Source organism: Dasypus novemcinctus, chromosome 21, assembly GCF_030445035.2.
Source record: "Dasypus novemcinctus isolate mDasNov1 chromosome 21, mDasNov1.1.hap2, whole genome shotgun sequence".
Taxonomy (NCBI): Eukaryota; Metazoa; Chordata; class Mammalia; order Cingulata; family Dasypodidae; genus Dasypus; species Dasypus novemcinctus.
The window spans coordinates 71,125,283-71,137,572 of NC_080693.1; the positions used below are offsets into that span (position 1 = coordinate 71,125,283).

Here is a 12,290-nt window from a genome sequence, read left to right on the forward strand (position 1 = left end):
AACCATCAATATAACTGATTAAGGCTCATCAATGGATGCCAAAACTGTTGGGTAAAAGGCTTCTGGCATCCAAGCACTACACCCAGACTCCCTATTAAAATCAAACAGAAGAAGATACCTTTGAAGTAAAGGGATATGATGAAAACACCTTAGCCTTACCAATAATGGACAATCTAGATATACTTGAGGGTGAGCTGCTTCCTGCTGGCACCCTCTCTCTATCCCAACCCAACAGGCCAAAAACATCCGCTGAATCACCTTCTGCATCCCTGAACTGGGTCCAAATCACATAAGCCAAGATTTTGTTTAATAGAAACGAATTCTAACTAATGCCTTTTCCTTTAAATAAGCAGTTCAGTCCAACCCCTTCTTGCTGGTAGCCTCAAACTGGTTGTTGTGTTCCACAAGCATGCCTGCCGCTTGGAAAGGCATCCAGACAAAGCTTTTAGGCACAAAGCTTTTAGGCAGCTGATGGGCTACCTGCTGTGTCCCCCCACCCAGCCTTGACAAAGTCAGGTCACTTCGAACCTCCCCATCACAGCTGATGCTCTGTCCTTGTTGAAAGCAGAGCCACCTGAAACTTAAAATCCTCCTGTTTGAAAAACAAGTAAATAACTGGGAGCCTCTACTACATGACTCCTAAGGATTGTGCAATCCGTAAACTGTGATGACTGTAGCCCTAAACCCTTCAAAATCGAAAGAAAAAAAATGTCCTTCCAGCCTTCCCCACCTCACACTCGAAATTCTGGAAATCCTGAACTGTGTTGAGCTTCCACAACACACCACGCCCTTTCATCTCTGCCTGAAGTGCTTTCTCCTTGCTTGTGTGCTCAGCTCCACTGCTTCTTCCTAGGGGAAGCCGTCTGCAGCTGCTTCTGGTCAGTTCAGGCACCCCTTCTCCCAAACCTCCACTGCCCCTGAAGGCAGGGAGCACACTGTCCTGTAATTCCCTTCATGCTTCCACTCCCCTAAAGACCGTGCGTTCCACACGGAGGTCCATGCCTTCACCACCGTGCCTGGAGCCTGGCAGAGCGCCTGACACGGGCTTAATGAAAGTCTAACAAATGGATGAATCAGAGAATGAATGATTACCATGCAAAGCTGAGTCTCATTAATCTTGATTCTGTAGCAAACATGCAACTTTACAGTGGAGGAGCACAAAGAGGGAGTATTATTGTTTTGATCACAATAACACAAAGGCGAATTTTGAAAGCGGCACGGAATCGCACATGTCTACGAGGTAGATGGAGGCAGCTGGGGCCCGCGTGCCTCCCTCCACGGGACGCATTTTAGGACTTCAATCTCCAGGCCAAATCAACAGCCCAGAGTACTTGAGAAAATTAGACTCTTCTTCAGAATAATCTATTTGTGGGAGAGATGTGTTCCCGAAACAGCTGTAACGCCACCGATATTTTTCCATTTACTTACAACATTAAATTGAAAATTGGTTCCCATGGAGGGAAATTTTTCTTTTTACCACTCCTCCAAACCAAAGAAAAAGCACACAAAAACGTAGAAAACCTATTAAAACCGCCTACTGGAAGGAAAAAAAAATTCCAAAAAATGACACTTCTGATAACATCAGCATCACTACCCAAAGGCAAAAAATAAAAATACACCACTAAAGCGGAGGCTTTTCCCATAAATACTGCACCAATCTAGATAGAAAACTCATCTCCAATTTCAAAAGGGTGATTTCAGTCCCCAAGCAGGAGCCTGTTGGGAGTTTCTCTTTTACTTTGTGAATAATTTTCAATCTGAGCAGTTCTGCGCAGGTGAGATGGAGACTGAGCTAATCTAGCAATTAACATAGCAGCATTTCCCAAGAACTCATTTGGACGCTGGGCTCTGCTCATTAAGATTTATGTTTATATTTGTGCTCTCATTAAAGCCAGGCCAATTCCCACATCCCCTGTGGTCCTCAACTGGCGCTCTCTACCTCTTGAAAATCTATAATCCTTCAGTCTCCAGCTTGCCTGTGGGGTCCTTCCCTCCTTCTGACCCTCCCCTTAGCACCTCCCAATGGTGTACTATTTGGAGTCCACATAATTTAGCACTTAATCATACATGGGCTTGGGTTGCTCTTTAATTCTTCCATGTACTAGTCTTTTCTCCCCTGGTTTTAAGCCCCACACTTAGACATTCTTTAACCCTGGAGGACCTTACGGAATGCTAAGCACAAGCTTAGCAAAGATTTATGGGTTTAATATTTATTCCACAGAGGACTCTTTAATTAATAGGAGAGACTTGGGAAGCTCACAGCCTAGGGGTGGAGAGCAGGGGTGTGGGAGTCAGCCCTGGCCTTAAGCCCTGACTCCATCGCTTTCCACCCTCTAACTTGGAGCAACTTCCTTTCTTTCTTCCAGTTTTTTTCTGAGCGAAACCATTAATCCATGGGATTGTTTAAGGAGTGGACGAAGCAGTGAATATAAAGTGTTCAGAACAAAGAAAGGTCAAGTCCCATGAACAGTAAGTACACAGCAAGCGCTCAAGTTTAAAAACCTTGTCAAGACAAACTCCTGCCTGGAGGAGGTGGGTAGTGGGGGGAGGGGATGCTCCATTGGTCGGCATTGCGCTAAGGGCCTTTAAGAGTTGACCGCTTCACTTGCTATACTTTGCAGTCTTTTTATACTGAAATAAGATAAAACAATTTTGAGCGACTGATTTATTCACAAATTAAGCAGGTACTTTTAAAAATGTGACTCCTTTGATACTTGAAACTATGGTTATATAGGAGGCTAGCATTGGGGGGAGCTGGGTGATGGGTAGATGGAAACTCTGGACCACTTCTGCAACACTTCTGAAAGTCTAAAATTATTTCAAAATAAAAAGTGTTTTAAAATATTATTACTAATTAGTTATTTCCTTGAGTTTGGCTTTCTGTGCTTGGGATTGGGCTTCCTTCGTGTAAGTGACAATTATATACTTTAAAAAATAGATTCTAATTTTTATCAAGACTACTGCTAAAATTTCTTCTACTTCCATCAATTAAATATTAACCCATTAAATTTGCCATCTGTGGTAACTCTGGGCCAGACACTGAATTTCTCTGTGCCGTGCTTTCTTCCTCTTTAAAGTTACAACAATAAAGAAAACTTTTTCATGGTTTAAATAAGTTAACCATGTAAAGCATCTGTAAAAACTGATTTGAGGAAGACGACAGAGAAGCAGGGTTTTGGGGAAGGCCAGGAGATCAAGAGAGCGTTTTCGACATGGTAAGCTTGAGCTATCCTTTTGGAACATTCAGCATTCCTCAAAGGTAACTGTGCTTACAAATCACCTAGCAAGGTTATTAAAAATGCAGATTCTGATTCAGTAGGTCTGGACTGGGGCCCAAGACTCTACATCGCTCATAAGCTTCCAGGCGATGCCACCCTGCTGCTAGCTGGACGCTTTGAGTCACAAGGCTTTGGACAGCCAAGGTGATGAGACAAGTGGACAGTTGAATACATGAACTGGAGTTGAGAGGAGAGGTTTGGAAGTAGGTAGTTTATTCTCCATATTGGAAAGTGTTCAGTCAGTAGGTGTTAGCTGCTTCTGCGACGATGATGATGACTACACTATTGCTGAATTCCCATTCCTAGACGAGAAGCTACATCTCGACAAAGGCTTTTCAACCAGTTCTCAACAGATTTGACCTAGTTTTCTCCTATAAGGTTATGTTGGTTGGTTTTCATGCCTGAAAAGTCTAGGTACAACTCAGTGCAAGGGTGTTGTCCCTTTAGATAATCCTTCAACTGTGTGAGTCAAATTCAACTCTTGGCAGTGGTGGAGCAATTGGCACAGCGCGAGCCTTTGGAGAATGCTCCTTGTCATCCCTGGGGATAGGTCCCGACCCTGCTCTCCCCCTGAGCACCACTGCTACCTGGCCAGCATGTTTCCTTCACTCTGGGCACTTCCATATCTGCAAGTCTCTTGTGGTTTACAGAAGAGACTGGAAAACTCAGCCAACACTATATGGTTGCCGCTTTTGTTAAAAGGGAAGATATGGGGCAAGTCCAACATGCACAGGGTGTGTTTTACTTTATTCAGAGGCAGTTACGAAAGCTGGACATTTAAAACCCTGTCCCTGCACTCTGGCCTTACAGCAAGCCACAATGTGGCATGTATGAATCTCACAATTAAACTCTAATGCTTTGCCTGTGGTGGTGTTTTATTGCCAACAGCAGTAGCTTTACACACTAAGGAAACACAGAAACATGGAGCCAACAGGCATTCTCCTCTTTGGTCCTCATCCCTCACCACCATCTGACGCTATGTTTCAGGGACATTTTCTCCTGAACTAGATGCTCCCAACTCCCAGTGCACGGCTTTGACAATCCAGGAGCCTTAGTAGGAAGGAGAAAGAAAACAAACGTGAGGCTGTGAAGATGTTCGTGATTACTCAGCCGAGCTCACGGTCTCCGAGGAGCTTTGTGTCCTCTGGGCAGGATGAAGGATGGCCGCAGGGCAGGGTTGCTGGGGCTCAGTGTACACCATCAATGGCATCGGCTCAACTAACAGAAGACGTAGTGAGAGCTACAGCCCCAAAGGCAAGGGTGCAAGTGGGATGGTTCTGAGAAAACAAAGGAACTTGCCTAAAACACAAGAAGTCAAAAGGGAGTCTGGTGTCTGCAATAAGGCTTTCTTTTCATTCCATTCATCATCATTAGCTGTAGTTGGCTTTTTTGTAGGGCTGTCCAGAGGCAAATTATGTTGCCCCTCTATGAGGGCAACTCAAAATCCTGAATTCTTATCTGAAAGGGCAGCAGTGGCTAGAAAATTTGCTTATTTTTCAAAGAAAAAAATGTGAGGATGTTTCACCAAGTAAGCTCCATTTTTATTCCCCTTAAACAGACCTTCCAGGCTTTCTACAATAATATTTTCTGTTATTTATAAATTAATAGCATTCAGTTCAGTCTTTTCATTCTATTATTCTATTCTATTTTCTATTATGATAGCATAAAATTCTAAAATATGAGTAGAGCCATCAAGTGAAAATCAATGCCCTGGATGAAGATGTGTATACAGGTAGCACATGAGGGAGCCCCAAGGATATGTAAACAAGGTTGGCTTCTGAGAGTCCAGCCCTAAATCAGCCAGGTGTGCATCACAGCACAGAGAAGTCAGGTCATCCCGAGGAGACGGACGGGTCCCGGCCAGCTAGACTCCAGGACAACTTGATCAACTATGTTGATATCCATAAAGCACATGTAGTGGGGAAACCAAAGGAGAAAGACCACAGCAGAGCCCACTCGAGACACAGCCCAAGGAGGGAGCATCCTGGTCTGTGCACGTGGTGGGATAATTACAAGCAGAGACTCTGGAGTCAAAAATTCTTGGTTCCAACCCTGGTTCCACACTTAACTAACTCTGTGACGTTGCAAATTACTAATCTCTCTGTGCCTCGGTGTCCTTATCCGGAAAAGGGGTTAATAACAGTAGCTACTCTAATCCGCAGTCATGAGGATTAAATAAGTGAATCCATGTAAAGCTCTTAGTGCTGCACCTTACTCAGAGGAGGTGCTCGATAGTGGTGGTTGTCACTGAGATGCTCTTGTCGGGTAACGACCTGATGCCATCATGTATCACCAACATTCGTTGTCTTCCCCTTTCCCTAGTTCCACACTCACCGGAAGCATTTTTGATTAACTGGCTTCCCTGGCCCCTTGTCCCCAGGGGAGAATGTACTAGCTATCAAGAGTACCCCGGTCCATGAGGCAGTCAGGACCTTGTATGACATTGCAACTGAGGTTCTGGGAATTCTGGTGTATGGACCAGTCTCTTGGGAGTTGTGTGAACATACAACACTGGCTTTGAGTCTGACCGGCTCAGAGGCATGGACGGGACAGGGTGGTTTCTGAGACTTCAGGGCTCGGTGATGGTGATGAGTCCATGGGAAACGGTTCCTGAGAGGCCTTGGGGGCACCCAGCCCGGCCCCCACCCTGCCTCCGCGTCAGCACACTCCCATGTCCGCGGAGAACCCCACTCTTGAGCGTTTGCGCCTTACCTGTGACGTGGAGCTTTTCGTCGGTGACTTCAGCCTTCAGGTAAATCCGCCCTCTCTTCTCTGTGTGATCCATTCCACAGAGGCTGGGGACGTTTATTACGCACTGCTTGTGCACATTCATATCACAGGCTGTGAATCAAGAACGCCAGGGGTGAGGCGGGCATATGGGCGCGCAGCCTCGCGTCCTCAGTTTTGGTACGCGAGCAGAAGTGAAGATACGCTACCTTCTAACTCGATAATTTGCTATAATGTTTTTGCTGACATAAAGAACTGTTAGCAGATGTCCCTTACAGCACACAGGCTTCGTGTGAGTGACAATGTCCTTAAATGCCCGTGCCATTTTTGCTCAGCTTCAAACTGAGGCAAAACGCCCCTGCTGCTTGGTCTTTCTGTGAATGTTTCGAATATTTAACAGTATATGAAGTTCACATTGTTGTGTACAAAGCACAGACTAATTGATATTTTATGTCTACAGAGGCAAATATTATGCAAATTTTAAGCAGAGGATATACATATATATATATATATTTTTTTTTTTTTTTGCCAAAGAACTTCATATGCCTTTCTGAGCTCAACAACTGAGAGTGAGAATCTGTGGGCTGAGTATAGGAAATTCATAAAATTTTTCCTTTCCTTAATCTTGTATTTTCAAGCAGGCTTAAGAATATTGTCTTTATTGTGTTTTTATTTCAAGAACTTGTGTTTGATATCTTAAACCTGCCTTCATTATTTAAATATTATTCCAAGTAAAACAAGTACATGGCTGGCATGATAAGCCACTCCCTATTAGCTGACATTATGTGGGAGAGATAGGGAGAGGATAAAAAAAGATCAGTCTTGTTGAAATGAACCAAAGAAACCTGAGAAGAATCCTGTGCGCTGAAGACAAACCGAAGACCCTGCAGGTGTTCCAATGCCACTGCCCCGGTCCCTTTAGGCTTCCAGAAGGGCAGATGCCACTAGAATCCTCACAAATCGTCAGCGGGATGCTGCAGGCTGATTCTCTAACCTTCTAGGTGGAGTCTCTGTGTTAGTTTCATTTTGAAGGTTTGATTTTAACAAGACGAAATAAACTGTGAAAAGCATCATGAATAATGCATATCCGCTCCAGTTAAACACCGAAAGCAGGATAATGGACACAATTGGCTGATTCACAAATGTGGATTCTGTTCAGGCTTCTATTTCTAAAGCTCATGGCTCAAAATCATGGACCTTGATTTGGTCAATATATAGGCTCTTGCAAAGCTGTGTTATTAACTACGCTTTGTGCTCACCAAATCCTATCTTTAAGTGCCTAGGCAGACTTCGCAATGGAAAGGAAATAAACGCCAGAGCCCTCGGAGGGAGACGGGGACCATGCCTGGCAGGGAGATGACTGCACAGGGCTTGTCTCGGCCCCACCGTTAGCCGGCTTCTGTATTTTGGGAAGTTCTGTAGCCCTCTCCGATTACATTTCCTACTCTGCAAACTAAGAAGCTGGCCTAGAGGAGTGGTTGGTAACTATCTTTCCCCCTTCATACAGAAGCAAATCTACACAGCACTGCAAGTGCTATAACATGCAAGGGCACAGGCAGACGCTTCTCTGGACATTTATCACACGCTGCTCGTGCACCTTTGCAAGCAGGCTGTCGAGGTGGGCAAGAGCACAAAATGCAGAGGTCGGGGTCCTGACACCCACCTGTTATTTTCCTCCCCCTGCAGGAAGGAACGCAGGCAGTGGCCCGGAAGCCCAGAGGACTCCAAGCCACAGATTTAAAAACAACCCTGGTCTGGGTTGGGGGCTTGAAAAGTTTTTTAGTAATGGAATTCTCTTTCCAATTAAAATCTCAAGCAGAATCCTACTATATAAATCAGATGAGTGTTATTTTATTAGTGTACACTTAGCTAATAAATTCAAATTTATACTATTCATTTATTATAAAGACATTCAAGGATAACCAACAAAGTCCTTTGAGTAACACGACACTCTGAAACCAGCTGTTAGGGATGCTGGTTGAAGTCTGAGATCACCCTCAACATCTCATTTGTTTCCACGTTTTGTTAAATACAGCATCCAAATATCCTATTTCGCACAAAAGAGTATATGCAAATGGTAACAGTGTTTAACAGTATGGCATGCTGCACAATTTCAGTAGACTCTCCAGTTAAATGGATATGGCAGGAGAAGTCTGACTGCAAGTTCTGCCCAATAAGCAGTGTCCATTTGGTTCCAAGTTTAAAATATTTAAAAATACATTTACAAATGCACTTTGGAATCCTAGGGTTTCTTGAAGCACAGAAGGCCATTGGCCCAAATGATCGCAAAGGTTTCTTCATCAGGCTATTAAATTCTTTGGCTTTATAAGGTGAAGAAGCCCTCTGCTTTGAGTAACTATCCTTCTATTCTACAATGCTCATATATCCTGATTTTTTTACTGTGTTATATAAATACAGTCTTTTTTTTTAACCATGACAGCAGTCATTAATATTGACAGTATGCTGAAATACCTATAATTTTTCCTTATTAGTGAAACAGGCTCAGTAATTACTTTTTTATGTCCTAAAAGCATAAACTTTTATTTAAAAAAAAATCTCCTGGGGAATCACAATTCAAGAATTACCAAAGCAAAGAGTTTCCATAATTGTTTTTTATCTTCCTGGTATTTGATGGAGATACACACACAACACAAATGGGGAATGGAAAAGTGCTGGTGTCTTCCCTCCTCGGTGGTCTTCAATGATTTTTATCTCTGAGTGGACTGATATAAATGTTATTTGTTCACAAACATGCAGGGTAAGTGAACTTAAGTAAGATGCTATCCTGATTTATCTTTTCATTTTGGTTTCAGCTTTAGGAATGCCTACTGGATTTTTCCACAGTCTACCCACTAATTAGAGACATAGGAAGATAATGATTATGGTTGCTTTGCTTATTCTGAAGCCTAACCCAGTGTAGAATCTGGAGGTGAGAAGTCGTCTTATGACATATGGGGAGAGTATTTGCTTTGGGGTTTGACCAACCTAGATTTCACAAGAAGTGAAGATTTCTACCACTAAACAAGGTGACAACACTGGCTTCATTTATAAACAGGGTGCTTTTATTGATTCATAATCAAGCAATTACGTAGTTTATTCAATCAGAACTTCAACACTGGAAAGATTCTCCACTTTTTCCGTCTGGTATGTATCTGACCTCTTTCCCTATGGATTCGTTGCTGCTGAAAAGTTACTGAACCTTAAGAGCTCAGTAAACTGTGGGCATAAACTTCAGAGCCTCCCCATCTACTACCGAAAAAGAAAACTTACTGTCACATTTCATCCCTTGGTGGATAAGTCCGTACAGCAATGACCCACAGTGATCACAGAAGGTGGGGCTTCCATAAGTGTGGATTTTAAACTTGTGCTTGCTCCTGGGATCCTGTGGGGAAATGAAATAGAGCATTCATTCTGATCATGAAGGGACCACATTTTTGGAACAAGCGAAGCTCAGGCCCCACCACTCTCCATCGTCATGTCAAGATCGGATAGGGCCAGATGTCATACCATTCTTTGAGTCATACCGTGGGTAGTGGCGACTTTTTGCCACATCGCTTTTTAATAGGCTGCACCATGTAACTAATACCCCTGTGTCCTCTCTTTATGGAGTGTGATCTGCACACACTAGGGTTTCCACACAAGCTGTGACTTCTGGGCCTTTGCTCATCAAAGCTCTTGAGGGCAAACGCAGTGTCTTAGACATCTCAGAACCTCTGTATTCCCAATGCTAGCACAGGCTAAGGTAAAGAGGTGAAATGAATCATGCCAGATTTGCTCAAAGGAGTTTGGGCAAGGTTTCCAGAAACACACTACCCCGAAAAAACCAATGTGTACCCAACTAACAGGGACATCTTCCAGCTTCTGTGGTATTTCCAAATTACTGTATGCATTTGCACGGGGAAACTCTGGCATGGTTGGGCAGAAATCTGAAATACAGCAAAACAACAAGCCCTTAGCCCCCTCCTGAAATATCATTACCTTCTCCAGCATACCTTGCAAATTATAGAAGGTAAAACTAGACAGTGCTCTTTTAAAAAAGTTTTTACTTCTTAATCCATAGATACATTACACACAGGGAAGTGAACATTGTTATGAATCACACAATAGTGTTTGAGAGCATGGACCAGGAGTTAAACTGCCTGGGTTCAAATCCTGGCTCTGCTACTACCCAGCAGTATGATTCTGAACAAACTGCTGATCCTCTCTGCCTCAGTGTATAAACTGGGAAATTAATAGTTCCTATATTATGTGGTTATTATGAGGGAAAAATGAGTTAACCTTTGTAAAATGCTTAAAAGAAATCCTCACATAGGATAAGTATTATGGAAAGCAGATATATTGTCCTACCTCTCAGGCCTTGGTTTACTCCTAGGTAAAAGCAGGGAGTTGACCTAAAAGCTCTTTAAATACTATCAGGCAATCATGCTCAATAAATTCACAACAGGACCCATTCTCATTAATTTTCTCCTCCTGAATAACTTTCTGTGGACTGAGCAGCTCCAAAGACAAGTTGACATAAACTGACTTGAAGAAGACAACAGAGAAGCAGGGTTTTGGGGAAGGGCAGGAAATCAAGAGCTCCATTTTAGACATGGTAAGCTTAAGCTATTCTTTTGGAACATCCAGTGTTCCTCAAACGTTATTCTGCATACAGATCACCTGGTGAGGTTGTTAAAATGCAGATTCTGATTCAATAAGTCTGCTGTGGGGCCCAAGACTCTACATCACTCATAAAGTCACAAGGCTTTCCATATCCAAGGTGATGTGATGAGCAGGTGGCTGGATACATAAACTGGAATTGAGAGGAGAGGTTTGGAAGTAGATAGCATACGCTCAGACTGAAAGCCATGAAGCTGGATGAGCTCACCAAGAGAGTGTAGACGGAGATTCCACCGGGGCCTTCCTATATGAAGAGGTCCAGGGAAGAGGAAGATCCAGCAGAGGAGACTGGGAAGAGGTGAACAGAGGTGGGGAGAAAACTAGGAGCCTGCTGTGGCCTGGAGTCAAGTGAGACAGGGAGTTAAGGAGGAGGGCAGTCACTGTGTCAAGCAAGGTGAGACTAAGAATTCACTGGCCGTTCAATTTAGCCAAGTGGACACAAGCGGGGTAAACCAGAAGGCTCATGATTCCCAGTCTTTATACCTACTTTTCCCTTCAGTTCCTTTTCTCCATCTCTATGTATTATAATTCTTCCCATCTTTCCAGGCCCAGCGATACTGTCACCCTCTTCCAGAGCCTTTCACGAAACCTCATCGGGCAGTGAGCCTCCTCGCCTGTGGTCTCCCTTTTCTCCAACTAACACAATAGTCTTTTATTATTTTTACTAGTCTATGTCTTATCTCCCCTATGGGACTAGATGATTCGTGCATGACTGTAACTTGATAAGTGTCAATAAATGAACAAATGAATGAATGGAGGAGATGAAAAGCAAATTGAGAAAAAGAAATTAATAAACCTGAGCTATGCAAAAAATAGGAGTGGTCTGGAGAAGAAACACTTCGTGTCACAAACATGCGCTCGAGAGCCATCCCTCCATCAGGGCTGTCTGGGAGGGAGGCTGGCCTGGACATCCACTGGGACTTTCCCAAGGAATTACATGCAGAACCCTTGGGCATATGCATTGGGGAGAATCTGTAGCTTTCATCAGATTCTCATCAGACCCTGAAAATACAAAGTCACTGCTCTAAGCTGCTGACCTGAGTGACTCCTTAGGGTATTGGTGACAGATCAGAAGTTACTGAAGGCCAATGGTTAGACAAAGCACAACTCCCCCAGGACACTGATGTCCTTGATGGTGAGCAACTTAAAACACTCATGTTTGTTTAAAAGCAAACATGAGAATTTATGAACTGCACTAGAAATTTCACCTGGGTTTTTTTTTTAAGCCACAACTGGTGCTTGTGAAGAAATTTGCTTATCCTGGGGGTTTGTGAGATACCCTCATCGAGCTCATTCACCTCTAATACTAGAGGTTCTTGGGGGAAATTTTGGAAAAGCACAGCTCTAAAGACTAGATTTCTCCAAACTGCTATGACTCAAAGCCCAGGCCACACACAAGAGAACACTCTCCTTCTGTACCTAGGTGGCTGGAAATAGTTTCTCAATCCAGAATACAAGTTTTACTTGGACCACAAAAAAGGGGTCTTCATTTCAGCTCAACACATAAAGGAAAAAATTTGTGCTTCCAGCCACCAAAATATCAGAATTCTTCAGTTTCTTGATTTTTAACCTGATGAAGCATGCGGTAGTATTAATGTGGTCACAGTAAGAGAATAACAAATTTAG

At 43.4% G+C, this 12,290-nt stretch overlaps 1 protein-coding gene and 1 long non-coding RNA gene across 4 annotated transcripts in view; one reads left to right on the top strand and one right to left on the bottom strand.

The window, feature by feature from the left end:
* The window catches only part of PRKCA (protein kinase C alpha), a 426,048-nt gene that overhangs the window by 116,600 nt on the left and 297,158 nt on the right, over positions 1 to 12,290 (bottom strand). For all 3 annotated transcript variants that reach the window (XM_012525515.4, XM_004459463.4, XM_071210756.1), the window contains 2 exons: positions 9,276 to 9,387; positions 5,991 to 6,119 (listed from right to left, as the gene is read on the bottom strand). In XM_012525515.4, the coding sequence (XP_012380969.1) occupies positions 5,991 to 6,119; positions 9,276 to 9,387 (241 nt within the window). The remainder of the gene's footprint in view (positions 1 to 5,990; positions 6,120 to 9,275; positions 9,388 to 12,290) is intronic.
* Positions 2,161 to 11,465, top strand: LOC105746215 (uncharacterized). The gene is made up of 4 exons (XR_009182524.1): positions 2,161 to 2,469; positions 7,282 to 7,486; positions 8,819 to 8,934; positions 11,211 to 11,465. It is a non-coding gene; the product is annotated as an uncharacterized lncRNA (long non-coding RNA).